Genomic DNA, 24,181 nt, shown 5'->3' with positions numbered 1-24,181 from the left:
TACTGTTTCACGGACTCGGTCTATGGGATTTGTGAACCGTGGTCGGCCTTGAGGGTGGTTCACCGTAGACCGGATTTGTGGACTTGGTCTGTGGCTTTTGGTGGACCGGAGGTGGCTCATGTGGCCGGTCCATCATGGACCGGCTCGGGTGGACTGGCCCGTGAGCCCAGTCGGCAGGGGGGGTGCTGAAGGGATAAGGCCAGCCGGCCTCATCTCCCGTGCGTGCGGGGCAGAGAGAGAAAGGGAGAGGGGGACCGGCAGCCAGAGGGGAGAGAGGGAGGTGACGCCGGAGGAGAGGGAACGAGCGGCGGCGCCGGAAAAGGGCGGGGAGCCGGAGCTCACCGGAGGGAGGTGGCCGGCGGAGAAGAAGCGGCGGCGCTGAGAGGAAGAGGGGCGCCAGCCGGGGTGGTGAAGGCAGCGCCGGAGATGGGGGCTGGAGAGAGAGAAGGAGGCTGTAGAAGAGCTCGGTGGAGAGAAGACCGGCGGCGCAGCGTGAGTCGGCAGCCGGCACGCGCGGGTGCGCACGGCGGGAGCGCGTGCGGCAGCGGCCAGGACGGCTCGACGCAGTGCGGGCCGAGCGGCGACGAGCGGCCGGCGGTGCGGCTGGACAGTGCGGGCGACGCAGCCGAGGGGCACGGCGCAGAGGGCGGCGTAGCGCTGCGGTGGAGGAACGATGGAGGCGCGACGCGGGAGGCGCGGGTCGGAGGCGGCGCGACCAGGAGTGCGGCGCGCACGGTGGCTGTGCTGGGCGGCGGCCGAGCAAGGGGAAGAGGGAGCTGGAGAGGGTGGCACGCCCGGAAGGGAGGAGGTCGGCCGGGGCGGTGAAGTGAGCAGAGGAGGGGAGTGAGCTCACCGTGGTGGACGGCGCGAGCACGCGGCACGGCGGAACACGGCGCACGGACGGCGCGGTAGAGCAGCGGCGCAACCGAGCGGCGCAGGAGGAACAGAACGGCGCCGGTGTGCTGCTACTTGGCTTGCGCGTGCTCGTGTGTATGCTGTGATGTGTATGCCTATGTGTGTATGCTTGTGTGGTGTATATGGCCGGATGGCTTGCAGGTGAAGCAAGGAGAGGAGGAGGGGAATTCGGTTTTGGCTTGCTCGGTGGAGATCAGGGAGAGATGGCCGGTGCAGAGCATGGGCTGCTGGTGGCCGGCGCAGAGCATGGGCTGCTGATTTGGTCGGTGATCACACAGAGAGGACAGAGGGATGGGCTGAGAGAGAAGGAGAGATGAGAGAGAGACAACAGTGAGATGAGAGAAAGAGAGATATTTGTGTATGAATATTGATTCAAATAAATATATTGAATTGCAAAAGATGTATTTGAATTTGTAAATGAAATGTGTGATAATTCAAATAGATGTATTTGAATTGTATTTGTATTTGCAAGGAATCAAATTGAATAGTTTGAATTGGTAATAGGATTTGGAAATATTCAAATTAAGATTGAGTGATTCAATTTGGTTGCAATTGAATTCAATGGATTTCGAAAGAATTGAATCAAGATTGGGATTCGAACTTTAGAGACATTCAAATTCGAGTTGACCAAAGCTGCTCGGGGATAATTCAATTGAAGAATTGAATTATAGATTTGAGTTGAATTGGAAGATCGATCTTTACGAATTGATTTGGATTAGGAAATTATCGAGAAGAACTAGAATAGATTCGAACTGAGAAGCATACAACACTCGAATTGCCACACAAAGAACCATAAGAACAATAAACCAAAATGCATATGCTCAATTCAATGCAACGATTAATTTAGAAATTAACTTAGTGATCTTTGGAATACTTAGCCAAAATAATATATTTGAGTATGTACTACAAGTATATACATCAAATATATATATCCTTGATTTTATACTAGTTTAATAATTAGAAAAAGTTTTAATTTGGAGCGAATTTTGCTATATTTTTATGTGCTAAAATTCAGGGTGTTACAGAACACCACATAGGTGACTCAAGTTCCCAGGAGCATTCTCATCCAGAGTACGCGAGACCTTGCCAGTGCCACTTTGCGAGACCACCGGCGAAGGCTTCAGTGAAACCTTCAACCACGAAGGGTACCAAAATGCTCAGTGGGACTAGTGAAATGCTTCTATAGTGATTTGGACAATATTCACTGAGCTTCGAGGATCACTCCAGGGAACCCCATGAATAAGCCCTATGTTAGAGTTAAGATTGTGTCTAAATGGAATGAGGATCAATTAGAGCTTGGGAACGATACAAAAATGGTAGGGGACGTCTCACCTTAGTGTAGGGAATCCTTATATTGGAGGAGGATTACTCCAGGGAAGCTTCGATTTGGAGATCAGGCTTCGGGGTAGTTTGGGTTTGAGGTGGAAGAAACACACATAGGAACTCCCCCGACAAAGAGGATGTAGGGGGTGAGCTCAAGAAAGCCTTCAGGGAGCTCGAGGAAGTTCCCTCCGTCAAACTCCAATCGTCATGGACGTCAAGAGGGTCTCTCCCTCTCTCTTGGTGTCGATGAAGGAGTGAGTGAGAGTGTGAGTGTGAGCGAGAGTGAGTGTGAGAGAGTTGGCCATTTTTCTTAAGTGGAGCCTCTATGCTGTGCCGGTCAGACCGCGGGAAGGGTCGGTCAGATCGCGGGAAGCCCACGTGGCAAGCCTGCGTGGCTGCCCCCTAGCGATCAGACTGTGAGGAATCCTGGTCAGACCGCGAGAGCGATCTCACGCTAAAAACTTGATTCTATTCCCCTTTTTCTATTCTTCTTCATCTTCAGGGCATTCGAGGTTTTCCTAAAGGGTTCTAAACTACCTCCAAGTACTTTTAAAACATGTTTACACTCAAGATATCAAACGAATGCGCATAAATATAATGTCATGATGAGTATGAATGCTTAATTACGTGATTAGCATTTTGAGACGTGACAATGGCTAGCGGCGGGAGCGATACCAGTTAGCAGCTGGATAGAGAGCAGTGGCTCGAGGAAATCGGACAACACCTCCCCTGCACTAGGAGGGGGTCAACCGCAAGGAAAAGGGCCTAGCGCTCCTAGGCTTCATGACACGATGGTCAGACGACATCACATAGCACAAGCACACCAGCGGCGACCACATCATAGTGGTGGAAGGCAAAAACACATGGCTGTGCGTGGCTACATGCAAGAAGGGAACATGGGGATGGCTACATGCTACTAGGAGGGGCACAAAGGGACTGAGGGGGCTTACCGAGCTCGAAGCTAGCGAGAACTGGACGACGGCCAGCGGAGCGACAGTGTAGAAGCGGCGAAGTGACTCGACATCCTGCATGGGTGACCTCCCATCGGGCTTCTAGTGAATGGACTGTAGTACATGGACAACGACGTCCTCCTCGAGCTCCTGGGCAACACATGGACGGCAGATCGATGACAGCAAGCTGCGGTGGCGGCGGTGAATTGGGGAAGAGGAGAAGGAGAGGGCCTGAGCTGAGCTATTTATAGAGGGGTAGGGGTGCAGTGAGGCGGTGGGCGTGTGACGTCGGGCAGACGTCGACAGGGCAGCGCTGTGGCATGATGGTGGGGCAGTGCCCACTTTTTTTCCAGCGACATGGACGCTCTGAGCCATCCATGCGCGGGCATGGGCGCGAAAGTCGTGCTATGCAGTGGGATGGGTTGCGCAAGTATGGGAAGGGAGAGAGAGAGAGAGAAGAGAGAGAGAGATCGAGGAGGAAGAGAGGAATTGGCCCAGGGAGAAAGAAAAAGGGAAAAAGGGAAAAAAAGAGAAATATTTTGGGCTTACATTTAAATGTGTGATTTGACTTTGGATTAAGATTAATTCAAATAAACATATATGAAGTATGATTTGGACTTGGATCTTGAGGTTTTGAAGATGATTTGAATTCAAGGGATTCTAATCCAACTTGAATTTGAGCTAAATAGAAACTAAGAATAGATTTGAAATTGAGAGATATTGAATTTCAAATCTCCATACAAAGAACCATAAAGACCATAAACCAATGCATATGAACCAACTTAATGTAGAGATTATTTTGAAAATAACTCTAGTGCATTTTGGAATAACTAGTCAATTTAACATATTTGAGTATGTATTTTTCTTATTTTACTTGACTTAATTAACCACAAAAAGTTTTAATTCAGAATGAAACTTGCTATTAATTAGTATGCTAAAACTCGGGATGTTACATCCACCCCATATCCGCACAGTTCGCCAGGACAAAGTGGCTGTCGCACCCACTTATGTGCCCAATGATAGTCTGGCGGGTTCCACTGAACCCGCAAAACAGCCCACCACACTCTCGCTCGATTCGTTCCCTTGTTCTACAACAAAGCGGGTGTTTGGTACCCTTGTTGTGCTCGCCTCATCACGCAAGAATTGGCTAGCTTTGCTCAGTAAAGAAAGGCAAGTTTTTGCTGGGCGTTTGGTTTCTTTGCCCCCTCCTGCATTCTTTCTTCTCCTAAGGCAGCAATAGGCAAGGAGCGGTTCAATATGATGGGGATGAGGCTGATTTGGGCAAGGACCGGCTCAATATGGTAGGGAGGATGTTGATTCGAGTGAGAAGCAGCCCAAACCGGCGATGAGGATATCGATTGATTCTGACGGGGAGGATTCATTCAAGGAGGCAAAACTAAACAGCAGGGACCTCGAGCTCGCACGTTGCAAGACCTCATGCTCGCTAGTGGGGAAATTAACCTTGGGCTCGAGCTCACTAACGTTATCCGCCTTGGCGCCCCCTTCGCTATCTGGGCCTGTGGCACCATCCCATCATTCACCACCAATGAGCTCCTCCCGAACCCCTCTATCCTGGAGCGCCACCTTTGCCCACTCGCCTCCCACGACGTCTTCTCATAGCATTGAGGACGCGGCGGAAAAGGCTCGCCGTGTCGGTCTGCGCTAACCGCGGTGGGGTGCACCCTAGTGCCCGGACCCACGGTCATGTCGTACATGTTGTATGCGGACTACGTGAAATGACTTGTGGAGCTCATGGGCTTGCGATGCCGATGATAACCGCAAGCCTGCCCACAAGGATTTATGCAGTGAGGGGGGCTGTTTCATGACACTATATGGGCTCGCGGTGCAAGCTAACCCAACGGGTTAGCGGCGTGGCCCACCCCACTTGCACCCTACGGGCTAGCCTACTATGCTACGTTGCTTGTTTGGGGGTGTGCTTAATTAATTACAGTAATTTATAAGGGAGGTGTTATATGTTAGGTGACTAATTTTAAAGAAAACTTTAGCCAACATACATGATAGTTGGATTCGAACCTAAGGGCACACCTTCTTTCTTCAACTTTCAATCAAACTAAAGCTATCCTCTTCCTCTCTTAGACGTAGACTAAAGTGATGAGCTCTCCCACACCGCCTGACCTCTTCTGTCTCCGGATCCACGACTGCTACCCTCGCCAGGTTGACCTGACATCGTCGGGACCATCCCTAGTCGACCATCGCATGCACTTTTCCCAGCCATTGGTTCTCTGCCACCTGTGATCAGCGACGTGCCTACCGCTCCAGCCCCTTATCTACACCACCGCTAGGTCGGGCTGCTTCACAGGGCCTCCCTCTAAGCCCACAACAGTGAAACTACCCGGAGAAGCTAATCTCCTCGAACTGGCACCGAGTGTAGAATTCGTGATTTTGAGGCCAGCCCGAGCAATAGGAAAAGAGCTCTTTTATGATGATTCATATTATCTATAGGTAAGAGGTAGTATAAATTTAATCTGACCGTCCATGTGATTGGACATTTCTGTAATTACTACATAAGTGTTAATATTTATCTATTATAGGGCACTGTAGTCTTTTTTTTATATCTAATCCCTAAATAATCATTCAACCAGATAATCGATATTTAGATCAGTCTAAACATTAAACCTATGAATTTGTACGATATAACTACCATGCCTTTTTTTTTCCAAAAATACCCTTATACTACATATACTCCTCTCATTTACTACTCATATTACCTCTAAATAATGGGTAGTATTCTAACTAATCTAGACCATCCGATCTAAAAAATAAATAGTTTAAATTTCTTCGAAACCACAAAATTTTTCTAGAAAAAATGTTAATAATTACAATTTATTGCAGTATATACTACAAGTCCAAGATTTGAGATGGAGTTGACCGCGACCTCGATAGTTAGTTGCTGACCGATCGATGTGCCTTGAATTGGCATCACATCACATGCGTGCAGCAGCAGCAGCATGATCATCATCATATACATACATGTTGCAAGGGAAGTGCGGTAGAGTAGAAGCGTCTCAGTTGTGTAAAGCAGTGTTAGGCAATTATACTACTCCATATGGACAGCTGCAGGCAGCTTATAGTAATTTCCGTGGTTTCTTGTGGTACGTGTTTCGTTTTTCCCTAAGGAACTACTAGTAGTAACTTGGTTAATTTCCTGTGTGTTGGTTGGCCGGTGTCATTGCATGTGTGTTTGTGTTTGTGTTTGTGTTTGTGTTTGTGTCACACACAGACCCAGACCCAGACACAACAGACACAGACCCAGATGTAGTGATCGAGTGGGAGAGATGCAGAAATTGAATGGACCATGCATGCGATGAAGTAGAGGAGGTGGTGGAGCACATTTATAACTTGGAGGTCCTCTGAGCCTCATCATCATAGCGCAGTGCAGTGCAGAGACGGAGCTGAGCAGCGCCGGTATGAAATGGTATTGAAGACCTGCCTGCGCTAGCAGCTAGCTGCTTGGTAGGTGGTCAAAATCAATGGAATGCCCTCACTCCTCGATCACTCCTCAGGTCAGATCCGTCAGATCTCTCTCTTCTTCCCACCTCCTCCTCCTCCTCACTCTCAGAGCTCCTTCCCTGCCCTACAGACATATATATGCTGGAGCCTGGAGGAGCAGGACTAGTCCTGGTACTCCTACAAATCTGTCTTTTTGATTCATTGTGTGTGTGTCGCTCTCTCCGGCCGGGGCGCCCATTGCAGAGAGAATACATTACATGATGCTGCATCACACGGCGGACACCAAGAAGAGGAGGAGGAGGAGGAGGAAGGAGCCACACTGTTCCTCCTCCTCCTGCTCGTCGTCGTCGTCGTCGTGGAGATCTGCTGCTGCTGCTGCTGCTGCTCAATCTCAATCTCAATCTCAATCTCAATCTCAATGCTGCTGCTCTCCCGGTCCCGGTCCCGGCCCCCTCTTGGCAACATCGTCATTGTCCTATTGTTGCCCCGGCGCCTCCTCTGCTTCTCGGCCGGCACCTGCAGTCCACCTAAACACTTTGCTCGTTGCACTCGCGCTCCTCCTCCTCCTCGCCTCCAGCAGCTGCAACGACCTCGACAGGATTGGGGTCGCGGCGGCCGCGGTGCCGCCCCGGAAGATGGCGAGGATCCAGAGGCATCTCGGCAGGATCAACAGGCCCGCCGCGCGCTCCATACAGGCAAGTAAAGTCTCTCATGCATCTCCGGCCATCAACTTAATTGTAGTGATATTCTGATCCATTTGTTGGATTTATCAGAGCGCGGATGGCGACATCATCGACTGCGTGGCGCCGCACAAGCAGCACGCTCTGGACCACCCGCTCCTCAAGACCCACACCATCCAGGCAGAGCCGCCGCAGGTGCCCAGAGGTGGACGCCAAGCCTCCTACTTGACAGCTGCTGCTGCAACGGCGACGAAGACGAACGGGAGCAGCAGCAGCAGTAGAGGCAGGAAGGCGTGGCAGACGTGGCACCACGGGGGCCACTGCCCCCGGGGCACGGTGGCCTTCCGGAGGACCAGCACCGAGGACGTGCTGCGCGCCAGGTCCATCTCCCTCTTCGGCCGCAAGAAGAAGAAGAAGCACGTCGACGGCGCCCGCGCCGCCAACGCGCCGGACGTCATAACCGGCAACGGGCACGAGGTGAGTTGAGTAGCGGCTACCACTGGCTGGCTGGTTGGTTGGCTACCAATAATGCAAATTAAGCACGCGCACGCATATAGGAGTACGTAGTTAATTGGATCGGAGGAGTAATCATGCATAGCACAGCATACCATGCCATGGTGATGATGAATTGGAATTGAATCGGATCCGATGGGGAATTGGAATTGCATGGCGGCATGGTGAGGTGGGTGGCGCGCAATAAGTGTAGTGGAGTGGCTGCAGGACGATACAGTATGATCCAGGAGTAAAAGATTTTGGACAGCTTTCGGTAACCAATCTGCAGTAAATATATTACTACTGTGCCTGTGCCTGTGCCTGTGGACCATGGATCGATCATACAGGAGTCTCTAGCTGCAGGCTCGATGAAGAGTGCAGGCACAGCTCCATCTCGAATTCTCGATGTTCGATGGATGCAGTTCCAGTCCATGCATTATGTAGTACTCTACGAGTATATAATAATTATTATTAAGCGTCATACGTACTCATCATCGGTTCGTAATTACTACAAGGAGTATTATCTGATGCATGATTTGGATTATTCCCCGCATTAATATTAATTGCAGCACGCGATCGCGTACACGGCGGCGGCCGGTGAGGTGTACGGCGCCAAGGCAACCATCAACGTATGGGAGCCGGCCATCCAGGAGTCCAACGGCTTCAGCCTCTCCCAGCTGTGGATCCTCTCCGGCTCCTTCAACGGCTCCGACCTCAACAGCATCGAGGCAGGATGGCAGGTCCGATCTACACTATCAATCTGGAGTACCAAGCACTCATCATCATATCACCCGATTACTACTTCTAATGGAGTATACTGTATCTCTTTCTTCAATTACATACTCCAATTAGAGTATTCATCATCAATATCTCAATGCATCGATAGATAAATCTATAGTACTAGTAGCTTAATTGCTCGATCGAGATTATTAATATTACTCCGATCCGCTGGTGGCCAAAAGTCAAAACCCAACTCGCAAGTTGAGGCCACATAAATGCATGCCCATGCATCGAGGTCGAGATCAAGATCAAGCGACTTTTAATATATAATTTGGTCCTTTCTTCCATCGACTTTCATGTTCATTTGCATATGCTGATATGCTCGTCAGCTCGAGGTCAGCTCAGTTCATTCATATAGTAGTACTGCATTCGTTCTTTTTGGATGTTGTTTTAGTCTTCTCCATATAGAATAAGGTTGTAATATGCATCTGCACTGCATCTGCGTGTGAAGTTGAACTTGAATGGATCATCAGTACATATAGAAAGAAAGAAATCTGAAGCTGTGCACAATTTTCTCTAGTCAGGTCAGCCCTGCGCTGTACGGGGACAGCAGGCCGAGGCTCTTCACATACTGGACTGTGAGAATCGAATCCAATCCAAGCGATATGATTTCATTCACTAATACAGTATATTGATTATTTCATGTATTACTTGTATGCTATGATCGATATATATATATATATATATATATATATATATATATATATATATATATATATATGTACTCCATATCATGATTATATATATAACTAAGAGGTAGCTGCTCTGCTTGGATGGGAGCGATGCGTACTGCAGAGCGACGCTTACGAGGCTACTGGCTGCTACAACGCGCTGTGCCCGGGCTTCGTGCAGACCAGCTCCCGCATCGCCATCGGCGCCTCCATCTCGCCGGTGTCCTCGCCCGGCGGGCCGCAGTACGACATGACGCTCCTCATCTGGAAGGACCCCAAGCTGGGCAACTGGTGGCTCAGCTACGGCGGCCAGCTCGTGGGCTACTGGCCCGCCGAGCTCTTCACGCACCTCTCCGACCACGCCACCATGGTGGAGTGGGGCGGCGAGGTCGTCAACACCAGGCCCGACGGGGTGCACACCGCCACGCAGATGGGCTCGGGGCGCTTCGCCGCCGAGGGCTTCGGCCGGGCCAGCTACTTCCGTAACCTGGAGACGGTGGACGCCGACAACAGCCTGGCGGAGGCGCCCTTCGACGCCATCCAGACGCTGGCCGAGGACGCCGCATGCTACGACATACGCAAGGCCTACGACGACGACGACGACGATCACCACTACCCCGGCGGAGGAGCTGGGTCTGGGTCTGGGTGGGGCACGCACTTCTACTACGGCGGCCCAGGACACAACCCGGCATGCCCGTGATGTCTTCTTGTCTTCTTCATCCATCGATATGATCCAGTGGCCGGAATCGAAGCAAACATTAATTCTATTTTGCAGCTGAGCGAGCGTGCTTGCTACTGATTTGATTTGTTAAGCTTGCTTCAAACTAGTAATTAATATAAAGACTTGTAATTATCTTTAATTTTGTCGATCGATCGTCCACGGATGTTGAATTCTGAATATTAATTTGTAGGTCATAACTTGTGGTTTTCTTCTTATATTTTCGCACAAAATATTGTATGGATGTGTTTCGCGGATTCGAAACTTGCATTCGAATTGCATATGTATGATTGTATTGTAATATTTGCGATTCGAAACTTGCATTCGAATTGCATATGTATGATTGTAATGTAATATTTATGGGTGTGCCAGTATATAGAGTATACGAAAGACGGGAGACAATGTAATGAAATTTGTAAACTTTATTCATTCATATCGAATTCATAAAGTACATCTTTCGATTACAAAGTTTTACTTCACAACGCACACGCTATCTGACTTTTTCATATTATTTAGCGATTTGTTTTGTCTTGGTTCCCGGGGCTTCGTGAAGCTCTCCGATTAATTACGCCCGTCTTCGGTCTACCTCCGATTAAACTGCGATGACAGTCGTCATATTCAGGTCATCTCCGAGTCTGCAAGGCTGTAGTTACAAGCAATACAGACTAAACAAAGTGATAATGTTAGAAATCAAAAGTAGAAAAGACAGGATAACAGTATAGCATGAGTTTTTTTGGACTGTTTATGTATTCGGGGTTATCATTAGCCACGTAGGTCTCAGAACTGTGTATGCGAGAAGAGATAAGCTAGGAGCGCGGCACAATGCATAGTTTCTACCGGAGGTAGCAGCATGGCCACAACCAGGAGCTACGTTGCCGTACTTGACTCACTACCTCCCTCTTCGAGCCTCGGACTTGTCCTCATCGGCCGTCCGAAGCCAACGCGCCACAAAGGCAAAGGCCGCAAAGACGAGGGTGATCACCTTTTGGGCCATGAAGGCTCCTGCCGCAATGGCATATATATTTTTTCTGTGATCAGCATGATCAGACAACCGCACATGTATTAAGCCACAAAGTCGAAATGACAGAAGGGCAAGACCCTGATCAAGCCACATTGCCATCGTTAGAGTGTATAATCAGTAACAGCTCAGCAAGATTAGTAATAGCAGAAGGCTATCAACAGGCCACAGATTGCTCAACAATTAATAAGGAACCACATGCACAACCTAGCCAACAACACCCACCACACATAATCCATTCTTAACTGAACTAAGCACAAGGGACTATGATCACAACATAGCCAACTCAAAATCATCAGTACCATATCCATCGGCAACAACATAAAATAACAATGGCAAAAGGGCTAAAGTAATCAAGCCTCATCAACCGATCATAAACTTTATACTTTGCAATCAACCATCAGTGAACATCGGAATTTATGGGGATAAAGAGGAACAACCCACATTTATCCGGTAATCAAGGATAGTAACAAGTATATTGCACCACTAGAGGGATCGCAACGACCGGCTATATACATAACAGCAGGGTCACCACCATGAGCCAAAGGCGCAGCAGCACCACAGCTTGAAGGCTAGCCAGCATTACTTGTTCAAGAACGGGAAGGGGAAGGAGGGCCTCAGTTTTAGCATCATTGGCTGTCTCCGAGCACGACGGCACAAAGGCCGGGCAGAGCATAAGGGAGAGTCACAACCGGACCTCAGTTTTGTCATCATCGGCCATGGCGAGCACGACGGCACAAAGGCCAGGCTATCACAGAGCATCACCACGAGGGCCGGGCACACATGCGAGCTATAGCGGCCAGGCCTAAGCTTTTCATCACTGGCCAACGGGCACGTAGCATCACAACAGCGAGCACCAAGGCGGCACGATGGCACGCACAGAGCATATGAGAGTAAGGGAAGATTCAGCATGGGGCTTTACTAACGGCGTGCTTCCGGCGAGGGTCCATCAATGGCGATGATGGCAAAGGAGCGGTGAAGATGACACGGGTCGAACACAGCAGAGGCGTGAACTCAAAGCTCCAGCGTAGCAGGGATCCGGCCGCTCTCCAATTGATTGATCATTCTCCCGGCACCCCTTCCTTGCCTTTATAGGGGCGGCTTAGGGTTCCCACAAGAGATAAGGATGTAGGTGACCCGGATTTTGGAAAGAAGAATCTCCATCAGATTGGATTGGAGGCAAAAGATAGAGGTGACGTCGACTCGGGGGCGGTGCAGAGGCGGCTTGGGCCCACACCGCAGAGAGGAGGGGTGAGAAGGGCGCGGCTCAGCGTGGCGGCGCGCTCGGGAGCACGCTTGCGGTGGCGCGCGCGTGTGGGCGGCTCGGGTGCACAGCAGCGTGGGGAGCAGGGGAGGGCGGCGCGGCTTCGACGCGTGCGACTCGGGACTAGAGCGGCGCTGAGCGGGGAGCAGAGAGGGGCGCGGCTCGGGTGCGCGGCAGAGGTGGTGACACGGCTTCAGCGCACGGGGCAGGTGGTGGGGAGAAGAAGCACAGGCTCGATGCCCCCTAGGGCTGGCTCGACCGGGTGAAGAGAAGAGGAGAGGGAGCCGGGCTGGCCCAAAGGCAAAAAAAGGTCGGTCACGTCCCTTTCTTTTTTTTTCTTTTCCTTTTCTCCTTTTTTCTTCTTTCTTTTTTATGTATATGTATACAGGAAAATGCGCAAATATACTTGGAAAATTTTCGTCGTACACTATGGTTATGTGAAAGAGGATATAAAAGTTGTAGTTTTGCGAGCCAGAAGCACACAAGTTAGTAGTACTGAAATACTAGGACATAGGAAAAGTTGAAACTAGCTGGTTGGACACACCCAAGCCCAATCGCTAGCCATTTCCAGATGGGCCTGCGAATGAACCCCAAGCCTAGCCCAGAATAGCCGGGCCCCCAATCGTCGTAGCGAAGATTTTGGATCAATCATCAATGTAGTTTGTTTTCTTATATATTAATCTCTACCATATAATATACAATTTAGTTTTTACGTCACATATTTCTACTGTTCTCTTTCTATCTAATAAAATATCTAAATTTTAATTAATTTATTTATTTTTATTATTCACTCTAGTTCTCTTGTCTCTCCATCGCGTTAACAGCTAGAGATATAAAACATGTTTTACTAATAAAATAAATAAAAAAAATTAGAAGAAAAATTAACAAATAATAATCATCTTTTTTTTCAGATCTTATCTAAAATTAAACTACGGCATCACTCTCGACGTATTCATTCGATGATATTTTCATATCATATATATATCTACATACCTTAAATTTATACTCAATATTACTATATCTAATATTTATAATTTAATATTTATATTTATATTACAATACAGGAGAACTAAGAACCCTAGGAAATCACGCAGACAACTATCGTGCAGTCAATGGTTAGAGGGGTGCTTGAAATTTTCTTTTAAAAGAGAAAGGAAAATGGACTTATTAGAGGGGGAGAAAAATAAAAAGGAAAGAAGGGAGCATTTGCCGGCCACTTTCTGCCCGGCAAGAAAGAGCTGGTTGGCTGGTTGGCTGGTTGCCTTCCTTGGTTTCCTCCTCGTCGTCTTCTTCTTGGTCTACTTGCCCGGAGTATTGGTCGGCGGCGACCCTCCTCCTCCTCCTCCTCCTCTCTCTGCATACATACATCATACGTATATGCTCTTACTCCGCCGCCTCCGCCTCCCGCTGTCACGCCCTCTTATCTCCTCCTCAGCCTCCGGTTCTTCCTCCTGTTGGTCGAGTACAAGGAGAGGGAGAGGAGCCATGGCTTCGTCTTCTTCTTCCTCCGCCGCGGTCGTCGCGGAGGGCTCGGCCGCCCGCCGCTTCTGGATCGCCGCCTCCACCCGTGAGGCAGCCTTCGCCGCCTACACGCCCTTCCTCCTATCCCTCACCGCCGGCAACCTCCGCCTCGACTCCTTCCGACACTACATCGCGCAGGACGCCCACTTCCTCCACGCCTTCGCACGCGCGTAAGTCCAATTCCGATTCACCTCCTCTCCGACCCTACTGGAGACGTGGGCGACTCCTCCTGCCCTGGATCTGATCCGATTCCCGCCCCATCCCTGCATCAGCTACGAGATGGCCGAGGAGTGCGCCGACGACGACGACGAAAGGGCCACCATCGCCGCCCTCAGGAAGGCCGTCCTCCAAGAGCTCAACCTCCACGCTTCCGTACTCCAGGTCCCCTTCTCCCCTCCCACCTACCACTCTCCATTCCCCTTCCCTTTTCATCCCTTCTTTGCTTCGGGGAATTTTTCCCGTAGAATCGGAAATGGTTCATTTACTTGCAGGCATCACCGCCAAGGTTCGCATCATATGATGGATATAAACATTGGTTTTAGGAAATTAACCTGTTCTAATTTAGTATCAATTAACACACAACACCCATATTCTAGGTACCATTACCTTTCGTTGTAGACTTCCTCTCGTAATTTTGACGCCAACATACATGAGCGTGCATCTTAACATTCCTTATATGCAAGTTTGCTGCTCTGCTCTTGCCTCCATTTAATTAAGCCATACCTGAGCACTTCAACTATATGAATTGTAAGCATGCTCTTGTTCTACAGGAGAACGCTTCAAAAATCAAAATCCTCAATCTACAACCAAAATGCTTACCAACTGCCATATAGTCAGGGGCGAGACGGGGGGGGGGGGGGGTGGAGCCCCCCTCTGGCCAATAAGAGAGCCCATTAATTTTCATACTTAATTAAGTATGTCTCCATGTGTTGCACTTCTAAGCTAATAAGAAAATTAGCCCAATCAAACAAGGCTTTTGTCCATCGTACGCAATTTACGCTCGTTCCGTACTGCATGTTCAACTTTCTCTATTTCTTTGCGTCGCCGCTGCCCGCAGATCACTCGTGCATGTGCTCCACTCGCTACAGTATGCTTTGATAGTCTTTACATGTTAACTTCTTTAGCTATGATGAAGAGGCTAAGGACGATCAATAGTTTTTATAAGCCCGTTGTGTTTTGGTTGTGCTGAAAATCCTAATGCGATAATTGATCAAACTATTGAACCGGTTGATATGCAAATTCCTGATCAACATAATTATGTATCACCACAAGATCAATAAGCAAGAATTATAACTACAGTTGAGTCAATATATGTGCATATATACCATCATGTCATATTTGTATCAGATGATTGTTGTTAACATTTGCGACTTGCCCCCCCCCATCGTTCAATCCTGGCTCCGCCCCTGATAGTTCCAGTTTAGGGCTGTTGCAAGCGATAAATCACATTTCTACTGCATCTGCATTTTGTGCCTTGTTGCTTATATGCACAATATGGTCCTTACAACTGAATTTCCTCTGTCCTGCCTGTTATAACTGCCGACTAAATGATTATTTCTTCCATCTAAGGACCTCTTTTTATTCCTGAAACTGAAAGTTCTCTCTACTCAGTCGATTGCCTTGACTGTTTAATTTTGTAGGAGTGGGAACTTGACACTACTCATGCTTTCATTTTCCCACAAAATAATAAATTCCCGATCTGTTTATTTTCTCTTTTCATTTTTTGGGGGCACATTTATTCAAGTGCCTTCCAACTTCCAGTTATCAGAATGGATTTACTTCTAGGACTCGGAAACTGTTCTAGTTCCATCTAGCTGATCTAACCTGCTTACTACTTAACAGAGCAAGCTAACATTGACAAAAACAAAAGCTTCGGTTTAAAAAAATGGTACAATTGCCTTTTTTTTTAAAAAAGAAAAGTTTAGGACTGTTGTGAGATTCACATTACGACTGCAAGTTGCATGATACAACTTATATGTATATAACCCTTAAAACCGAATTTTCTCTTTCCTCTGTGATATATTAACTGGTGACTAAATTCCTTCCAACTAAGGATCTTCTTTTATCCCTCAAGAGTTTTCAATACTTAATCAGTTGCCTTGGCTACTCGATTCGCAGGAGTGGGGAGTTAATCCTACCGAAGAGATCCCTCCAAGTCTAGCAACAACCAAGTACACTGATTTCTTACTTGCAACTGCAGCTGGAAAAGTTGATGGCACGAAAGGTTCTGACAAAATGGTCACACCATTTGAGAAGACTAAAATTGCTGCATATACTGTTGGGGCCATGGCTCCATGCATGAGGCTTTATGCGTATCTGGGCAAAGAACTCACGGAGTTCCTTAAACAAAATGAAAATCACCCATACAAGAAATGGATTAACACGTATGGCTCCAGTGATTTTGAGGTATAGAATGTGTCATCTGTCTGTTGTACATCGATACTCCTACATCTCAGTGTAATATTGGTCCATGCTTCAATGCAGCTGCTTCATTTACTGAATCATTTCTCCTTTCCCCCATTTTTCTGCAGGACAATGCACTCCAAATAGAAGAGTTACTAGACAAACTAAGTGTCTCATTAACTGGTGAGGAGCTTGAGATTATTGGGAAGCTCTACCAACAAGCTATGAGACTGGAAGTGGAGTTTTTTTCTGCTCAGCATGTAGACCAACCTGTTGTAGCTCCACTTTCAAAATACTGTGATCCAAAATACAAACTCTTGGTCTTCTCAGATTTTGACTTGACATGCACTATTGTTGATTCTTCAGCCATTTTGGCGGAGATCGCAATTTTGTCATACCAAAAGCCTAGTCAAAATGGGACTGATAATACCCTCAACCGTACGAAGTCAGCAGACTTGAGAAATTCGTGGAACATCCTCTCTAAGCAATACATGGAAGAGTATGAGGAATGCATGGAAAGACTACTTCCTTCAGAAGAAGGTACACGCATCAAGGCCTCTTTGTTTCATTAGTTTCTGCTGGTCTGTGATTTACCAGTAGTACATAAGCCGTGCTTGCATTGACCTGCTTATCATAAGCCGTGCTTGCATTGACCTGCTTATCATAAGCCGTGCTTGCATTGACCTGCTTATGATTTATGTGATTTTCTGTTTAATTCCAGCAAGGTCACTAGATTATGATCAATTGTACAAAGGTCTGGAGGTGCTAGCAGAGTTTGAGAAACTTGCAAATTCTAGGGTTGTCGACTCTGGTGTCCTAAGGGGAATGAATTTGGAAGACATCAGAAAAGCTGGGGAGCGGCTTATTCTTCAAGATGGCTGTAGAGATTTCTTTCAGAAGATTGGAAAAACAAGGGAGAGCCTCAATTTAGATATTCATATTCTTTCCTATTGCTGGTGTGCAGAACTTATAAGGTCAGCCTTTTCATCAGGTAAGGCGGAAACCCTTGGCCAGTATTTGTTTAACTCTTTTGATGACGACGGCCACCAAATGAAGCTATGTTTGCAAATCCTTGATTCTCTTATAAGCTTTAGATCAGCATCTCAGTTTTTTTTCCCTTCTGCTGGACGCTTCTTAAGTTTCTTTTGCTGTTTTGGTTATGTGGTGATTATATGATTGGTCACATACTATCTATCTTTTGGACCTTAGGTAATAGCTTGATCAGTGCTGTTTACCATGATAATTTGATCAGGGTCCTAGTTGATTCTTTTCTTTGTGTGTATTTTTACATTCTTATGGTGATTTATGTGCGACTGCCACAAGAAGGATGATCTGCACATATTTATGAAAGCATGGGGGTTCATTTGTTGTTGTAGAACAATTACCTTCACCTGCCAACTTGACATAATCTTATTATTTAGGCAAATTTGTCTCTAGGACACTAAAAAAGTGTGGCTTTGTTTCTAGGACACCGTTATGTTTGATTTTGGCTGTAGGATACTGCAAATTTGTAGTTCTGTTTGTAGGACACTAGATGGGCAAAAGACCATTATGTCCTTATCTTCGCACCTCCTGAAAATATTTTCTCCATGCATAGATTATATTTCATCCTGAAATTCTGCAGAATGATGCAATGATATATTCCCCATCTGTGCGATTTTTTTTTTCAGATTTACCACGGAAATTTTGCAGAATGAAGCTAAGGGCATAATGGTCTTTTGCCCCTTCACTAGTGTCTTACTGACAAAACCACAAATTTGCAGTGTCATACAGCCAAAATCGAATATAACGGTGTCCTGGAGACAAAGCCACACTCTTTTAGTGTCCTAGAGACAAATTTACCTATTATTTAATTCTAACAATTAAGCATGCTCTACAAGCCTATATGGAGTCTGGGTGATCCTTTTTCTTTTCACCTTTTTCTGTTGGAAGTAGTTGGTGTTTCTGACATGGCTGTAACAATGTTTTGTTGTCAACACACATCTTGTACGCTTAAGGCCCTAACTGGTAATGATTTGTTTTTGTATCATCATGCTTTACTGCAGTTGGTTGTCTAGATGGGCTGAACATACATTCCAACGAGTTTGCCTTTGAGGGATCTGTTTCAACTGGTCAGATTGAAAGAAAAATGCAGTCTCCACTAGACAAAGTTGAAAAGTTCAAGAGCATTAAACGTGACACAGACAATACAACGCCATTACTGACTGTTTATATTGGAGACTCGGTTGGCGATTTGCTTTGCTTATTGGAGGCAGATATTGGTATTGTTGTTGGATCAAGCACAACCTTGCGGAGAGTGGGCAAACAGTTTGGTGTTTCCTTTGTCCCGTTGTTCCCTGGTTTGGTAGACAAGCAGAGGCAATTAACAGAGCAAGAAGCATACGTGTTCAAGGCACGGGCTGGAGTTCTTTATACGGTTTCTAGCTGGTCAGAGATACATGCTTTTATTCTGGGAAATGATTTCAGCTGATTGATGCTGATCTTTTCTCCATTGTTCCTTGAGATGCAAGACCTTTACCAGTTCATGCACATGATACGTGAATCCCCAATGTGGTCATTTTATGAAAGCCACATGTCAATTCTCTCTTCTGTATGAATGAATACCTTGTGCTGTGCAATGGCTTTGTATGATCAATGTTTCATTGATTTACACTCGACGTCTTTCCATTTGGGACCATTTCTTCTAATTTCCGGAGTGGTTCCTGGCATTGCAACTAATAGAGTGGAGTGGTACGGTATTCGCAAGTGTAACAACTTAGAGATGTTTTCAGTTGGCAATAAAATTTGAGATTGCTTGCTATGTGTAGCAAGTGTATATTACTCTGAATGATGAACTGCAGCTTGGTGGTCATGTATAAGATGTTTGCACTGTAAATGCATTGTGAACAGCTAGGTGGAAGCATTCACTTTATTTCAGATTTTCAGCTGGTACTGGAACTGGAGTACTAGCTAGCTAGCTAGGTAGTGGAGCACAAGGCATGGAGGCAAGCACACAAAACTGGCAGCAAAATCAACGACGTGCTGGCGATCGGTGATCGATCGATTCTCTTCTTGTTGGGTGAAGGCGGAGGCGGCGCGCATGTCGACGGCGAGGATGGTGGTGAGGTTGAGCGGGTGCATGTACTCGGCGGCGCCGTCCATCAACTGGGTGACGATGATGCGGTTGGCCCTCTCCGAGGGATGGAAGTTGTCCCAGAACCAGAAGGTGGTAGCGGCTGCGGTCCGGGCAGACGCTGGAGGCAACAGTGCACAGCCCCACGCCACCTTGGAGGTCCGGTGACGAAGCCGTACGCTGCCGGGTCCGAGATGAAGTCCATGTGCACCAACACGTCGCTGCCGAGCTCGGCGTTGATCATCTCCACCAGCTGTGGGTTGTACAGCGCCGCCGCGCGCTGCAGCTCCCCCGCAGCGGCCCTGACCCCGTCACCAGCACTCAGGCCGTGCAGCTGCGGCAGGATCTTGGCGTACTCCGACACCAGGTAGCGCACGTAGTCCGGCAGCGCCATCTCGCGGGACCGCGCCGAGAAAGGGACCAGGTAGGTACTAGTTGCCGCCTAGGGTGATGAGCACCAGCGCGCCGCGTCGCCGACGCACGCGGCTCTGGTACTGCTCCAAGTAACGCAGCTGCTTCTGGATCCGGATGATGTTGGCAAACTGGATGCCTGTGTCGTTGAGGATCCCAACTCCGGCGGACGCCGACCAACAACTTGTGGCCATACCGTACGTCGAGCTCTGCGCCCAGCTCCTCGCTGATGATGTCGGGCACAAGGGTAGTTGTTGTTGCCGCTGTCCACCAGGGAAGAAGGCGCGCCTCGCCCTCGCAGATGGGCACAATGAGCAGGCACGCAACGGCGCCCAATACCGAGTAGATCCTGCTGCTACCAGCTGCAGTACTGGTAGCGCCATTTTTTTTTCTTTCTAGCAGCAATGCACTTGGATCGATCGGTTTGCTCTCTGCTGTGACAAGATCATAGAGCTGCACTGCATGGCTGGGGTATTTTATAACAACTGCTAGCCTCCCTTTCTGACAATTATAATTTCCACACCAAGCTGCAGTACCGTCCTTGCATAACAAACCTACACCGCATTTTCAGGCAATTCAAATCTCTGTAACTGCACAAACATATACTCCTATATAGCAGTACCGCAGTAGCATTCATCTCTTAGAATTCTTCTCCTCTTCTATGGGAGTAAATTGTGGCGGTTCCGTTGTAGGCGCACTCAGAAATCACAACGCTAAAAAATATCTTGTTTACTCCAATCCATCATGGTTTCTTAATTTAAATACTGCAGATTATGCATCGCCAACAACAGAAGATTTGTACAATTTTCCCCAAGAGTTAACATGATAACACAGACATTGCAATGCCAGGGAATAGAAACAATTGCCAAAGAAACAGAAGATTTGCGGGTTCATTCTTTTTTTTTTTTTGTCCTTTCCCAAACTCAGCAACGGACAATTGGACATACACTGATCAAAATTCCGTGGCTACTCCAGGGGAGGGGTTACATGAATGTTCAAGCAACACCAATTTTGACATGCGAAAATAGATCTGCAAAGAAATCTCAATACAAGACTCCTCAAATCATTAAAACCTCAAATAGATCCAGTAATTCAGCAAACCATGCTCAATGTCGTCATGAGTTTTTAATATTGATATCCAGTTCCGACAGCATGGTAGCTAGTTCCCCTTTGCGATACAGCTTCACAGTATCTACAACATAAGGAGAGCGCCGATATTAGCAACCAAGGAGTGTTTTTTTTTCTATGATACAAAAATCGAAGTGCAATATATTGGTAACTAAGGAAACAAGTATGTCCAGGCATTTACAGTTTCTTGCACCATAATATTGACGATAAAAGTGTGCATGGAAGATGGCAACTACTTGAAAAGACAATTGTCAAGGTGATACACCTTGTAACGCAGATGACAGCAAAAGACATAACATAGTCAATTAATCATAAAGTCTGACAGAGCTAGTTACAGAGCACAAATTCAAGATGGCATTGCTTTCATTATTTTTGTAATTCTAAATGTTATATGTTATAATAATATGCATTTTGGGCTGAGCCAAATTACAGCAACAGGGAGGAAACGAAATTGTCCCTCCGTTACTATTGATGCAGGTGAACAGACATCGTTAGCCACTTGATATGTAGTATAACTGCAAAAAATTAATCAACATTAGAGAAAAGAGCACATGTAGAAGTACCTGTACAGCCACCAACATGCTTTCCACCTGGAAGAAAGCAAAACAATTATTTAGAAATCTGAAAGCCATACAATGTAAACAAAAATAAAAGATACATGCATGTGGATCCATTTCCGCACAGTGACAAATTGCAACAGGATAGCGATAGATATATGTATGTGTATTTGCGCTTAGGGGCATCAACTGCAAATATCCCTATTTAATATAAAAATGATAAAGTAATTGTGCTAATAAAGTCATGACACAAAAGAGAAAAAAAACAAGCAAGGCGGAAATCAAAAGGTGGGGGCACAAAACTTGGCATACCAATGAAAACATTAGGAACAGTAGACTGTCCAGTCAACCTCTCTAACACCTTTTGCAATTGCGGTCCTTGAGCACCTGAAAGGGATGTGTTGTCAGTTGCATAAGAACAACCACAAGCAAATTGGTCTCCAGAACCATTGCATCCTACCATCTACAGTATTTTTCCTAACAGTTACTACAAAAAAGAAAATCACAGCCGAGAACTTCGTAGAAGTACAAAAACACAAGCATGAGCAAGGACACATGTTTATTTAGATGTGATATGTTGACATGACCAACTGCACTGCACACCCAAACCGTGAAAGAACTAAGACGTACTTAAAGCCCTTGTGTCTATGGGCATTCATTATGTCTGGCAAAGTATATGCAGTTGTTCAAGCGATTGCTCAATTAGTGGCGTATTTGCATATCTATGGACCTGTAATTCATAACTCTAAATTTGAACATCATACGCATGTACATGATTAGAAACTCAAGGAACTCTTAAGGCATGCTTCTGCCGTTGTTCTGCTGTTGAACATCATACACATGTACATGATTGCTTGCTTGTAAACAACTGCACGAGTTGCATCGTTCATGTTTTGACGCAAGCCAATATTAAGAAGCTATGAGGCTTCTCGCCTGCTCTGTCAGCCAGCATCTCTTCACATGTCAAAGCAATTGACCTGTAGTGTTCAACGTGTGGACATGTAGAGAAAATACAGACGAAGTCACAACATAACTCCATGACTTGTAGGTTGCACCTGTTGAGGACTCAGTTATCTTAGGGTTTAGGTGAACTCTCATGCTAGGGCACTTTTGGTTCTGTTACTTGGCGTTACCTTGAAGCAAATGGGCAATGAAATACTTGCTCACTATTAGATGGGCAAGGGAACCAAACATATATCCTTGCCCACTAGTATTGCTTAGGAGGAGGAAGATGGAATGGATTGCCCTAGTGGCATGCTGCTCACAAAATGGGATTATATGGTATGGTGGAGGAACATGGAAGGGAACTTAGTACTCTCAAGGCTATATATGGCTTAACCTGGATATAATGTATGACAATAAATGCAAGAGCTTTGATTGGTTCTTAGTTGTTGAGGGTTTGGGTGTGCAAGCGCAGCTGCTCATGTCTGCATAAGCGTAATTAAACAGACATGTATTACGGCCTTGAGCCGATCTAATTGTCCAGGAGCGCAGCATAAGAAAGTCGAGAGGTTTGAACAGCAGAAGATGCATCTCCATCTCAAATCCCCAAACGATTCGGTAACATTGGCCACAGACACGGGGTACAGTATGGCATTATCTCACGGTCGGACCATCAATAGCAGTAATACTCTCACAATTACATGCATGTATCGTATTACATTCATGTAGTGTTTTAAGTTTCTTTGAAGAGCAGCATCAGTTGCATCGAGGGAGTATTGTATATTTTTATCGGAAGGAAGAATAGGAGAGTGGGAAAGACAGGAGAGGGACGGACCGAGATGGTCGAGCTCGATGACGTGTGGCTGCACGCCGATCCGCTTGAAGAGAGCTTTAACCTCCATGGAATACCTGCGGTTGAGCAGCAAACAGCAGCGTGGCATCAGATGAGTACGAGATTGAGGAGGGGAATGAATCAAGGGTCCTGCAGTTTGGTTGGGTTAATTGGGGGTGGGTCTTACGAGCACCACGACTTGGAGTAGATGACGACGGGGTTGTCGGCCACCGTCCTCTTGACGGACTCCTCCATCCGCGAGCCGAAGGACGAGTCCTGCGAAGAAGAGGAGGAGGAGGCCCTGGCGGCGACGGCCCTGGCGCGACGTGCGGCGAGGGAGAGATGGGGATGAGACAGCGAACACGGGAGGGGGAGGCCCATGGTGGCCACGGGAAGGCGGCAGAGCGTCAGGCCCGGTGGCGGCGGCATCGGTGGCTGGTGGTGGCGGTGGCGGTGGCGGCTCCTCTTGGTCTCTCTCTCTCTCTCCTCCGGGGCCGGCGGAGCTGCAGCTTCACCACAAGACCACAGCCACAGGGATCTTTTTCCTTCTTCGTGTATTGGGCCGGGCCGGTCTGGTCTCCAAATCCTAATCGGGCAGGTCGCGGCGGAACAGAGCATGTAAAAGCCCAAACGCCTCCATCCAGCTCAAGGCGCACAACACAGCAGGTATTGTATTTGACTACGTGTGTGTCCATGTATTGCAACGAAAAACTAAAAATTGTATTATGAGCAATCGTTGCACGAGAGAAAAATCTCATAGCCGGTGGCTCACTGTAGCTTAAGACCACATTAAGATAAGTGAAGAGACAATACCAATTCCTATTGTAAGCACTTGAGCAATTGAATATGTCTGCAACTGCAAAAGTGCTTTCTTTATACCAAAATTCTGACCAAGAACAAAAGCCTTGAAAACCCTAAGAAATGGTGACAACCATTTCCATGTTGCTACCAAAATACACTAAGGTCTGTTTGTTTGAGCTTCTACTTTTGAGC

At 47.1% G+C, this 24,181-nt stretch overlaps 3 protein-coding genes and 1 pseudogene across 3 annotated transcripts; 2 read left to right on the top strand and 2 right to left on the bottom strand.

Annotated features, from left to right (window-relative positions):
- The first annotated feature begins 6,502 nt into the window (after positions 1-6,502).
- On the top strand, positions 6,503-10,283 carry LOC133896409 (protein neprosin-like). Its single transcript, XM_062337006.1, has 6 exons — positions 6,503-6,712; positions 6,903-7,354; positions 7,433-7,816; positions 8,401-8,571; positions 9,136-9,189; positions 9,407-10,283. Exons 1-6 carry the CDS (start codon positions 6,685-6,687, stop codon positions 9,980-9,982), a joined length of 1,665 nt encoding a protein of 554 aa, XP_062192990.1. The 5' UTR covers positions 6,503-6,684; the 3' UTR covers positions 9,983-10,283.
- Positions 10,284-13,521: 3,238 nt separating this feature from the next.
- On the top strand, positions 13,522-19,021 carry LOC133896372 (bifunctional TH2 protein, mitochondrial-like). The gene is made up of 6 exons (XM_062336966.1): positions 13,522-13,973; positions 14,076-14,184; positions 15,922-16,209; positions 16,335-16,746; positions 16,928-17,197; positions 18,252-19,021. Exons 1-6 carry the CDS (start codon positions 13,660-13,662, stop codon positions 18,674-18,676), a joined length of 1,818 nt encoding a protein of 605 aa, XP_062192950.1. The 5' UTR covers positions 13,522-13,659; the 3' UTR covers positions 18,677-19,021.
- A 115-nt stretch (positions 19,022-19,136) lies between these two features.
- LOC133896375 (GDSL esterase/lipase At5g33370-like) lies at positions 19,137-20,136 on the bottom strand (annotated as a pseudogene).
- A 455-nt stretch (positions 20,137-20,591) lies between these two features.
- Positions 20,592-23,712, bottom strand: LOC133896376 (monothiol glutaredoxin-S10-like). Its single transcript, XM_062336968.1, has 5 exons — positions 23,376-23,712; positions 23,192-23,265; positions 21,727-21,801; positions 21,421-21,447; positions 20,592-20,921 (listed from the first exon to the last, which is right to left on the bottom strand). Exons 1-5 carry the CDS (start codon positions 23,615-23,617, stop codon positions 20,845-20,847), a joined length of 495 nt encoding a protein of 164 aa, XP_062192952.1. The 5' UTR covers positions 23,618-23,712; the 3' UTR covers positions 20,592-20,844.
- Positions 23,713-24,181: the final 469 nt, after the last annotated feature.

The sequence above is a fragment of the Phragmites australis genome, chromosome 16 (assembly GCF_958298935.1).
Source record: "Phragmites australis chromosome 16, lpPhrAust1.1, whole genome shotgun sequence".
Lineage (NCBI taxonomy): Eukaryota > Viridiplantae > Streptophyta > Magnoliopsida > Poales > Poaceae > Phragmites > Phragmites australis.
This window is presented reverse-complemented; position numbering and strand designations above follow the sequence as displayed.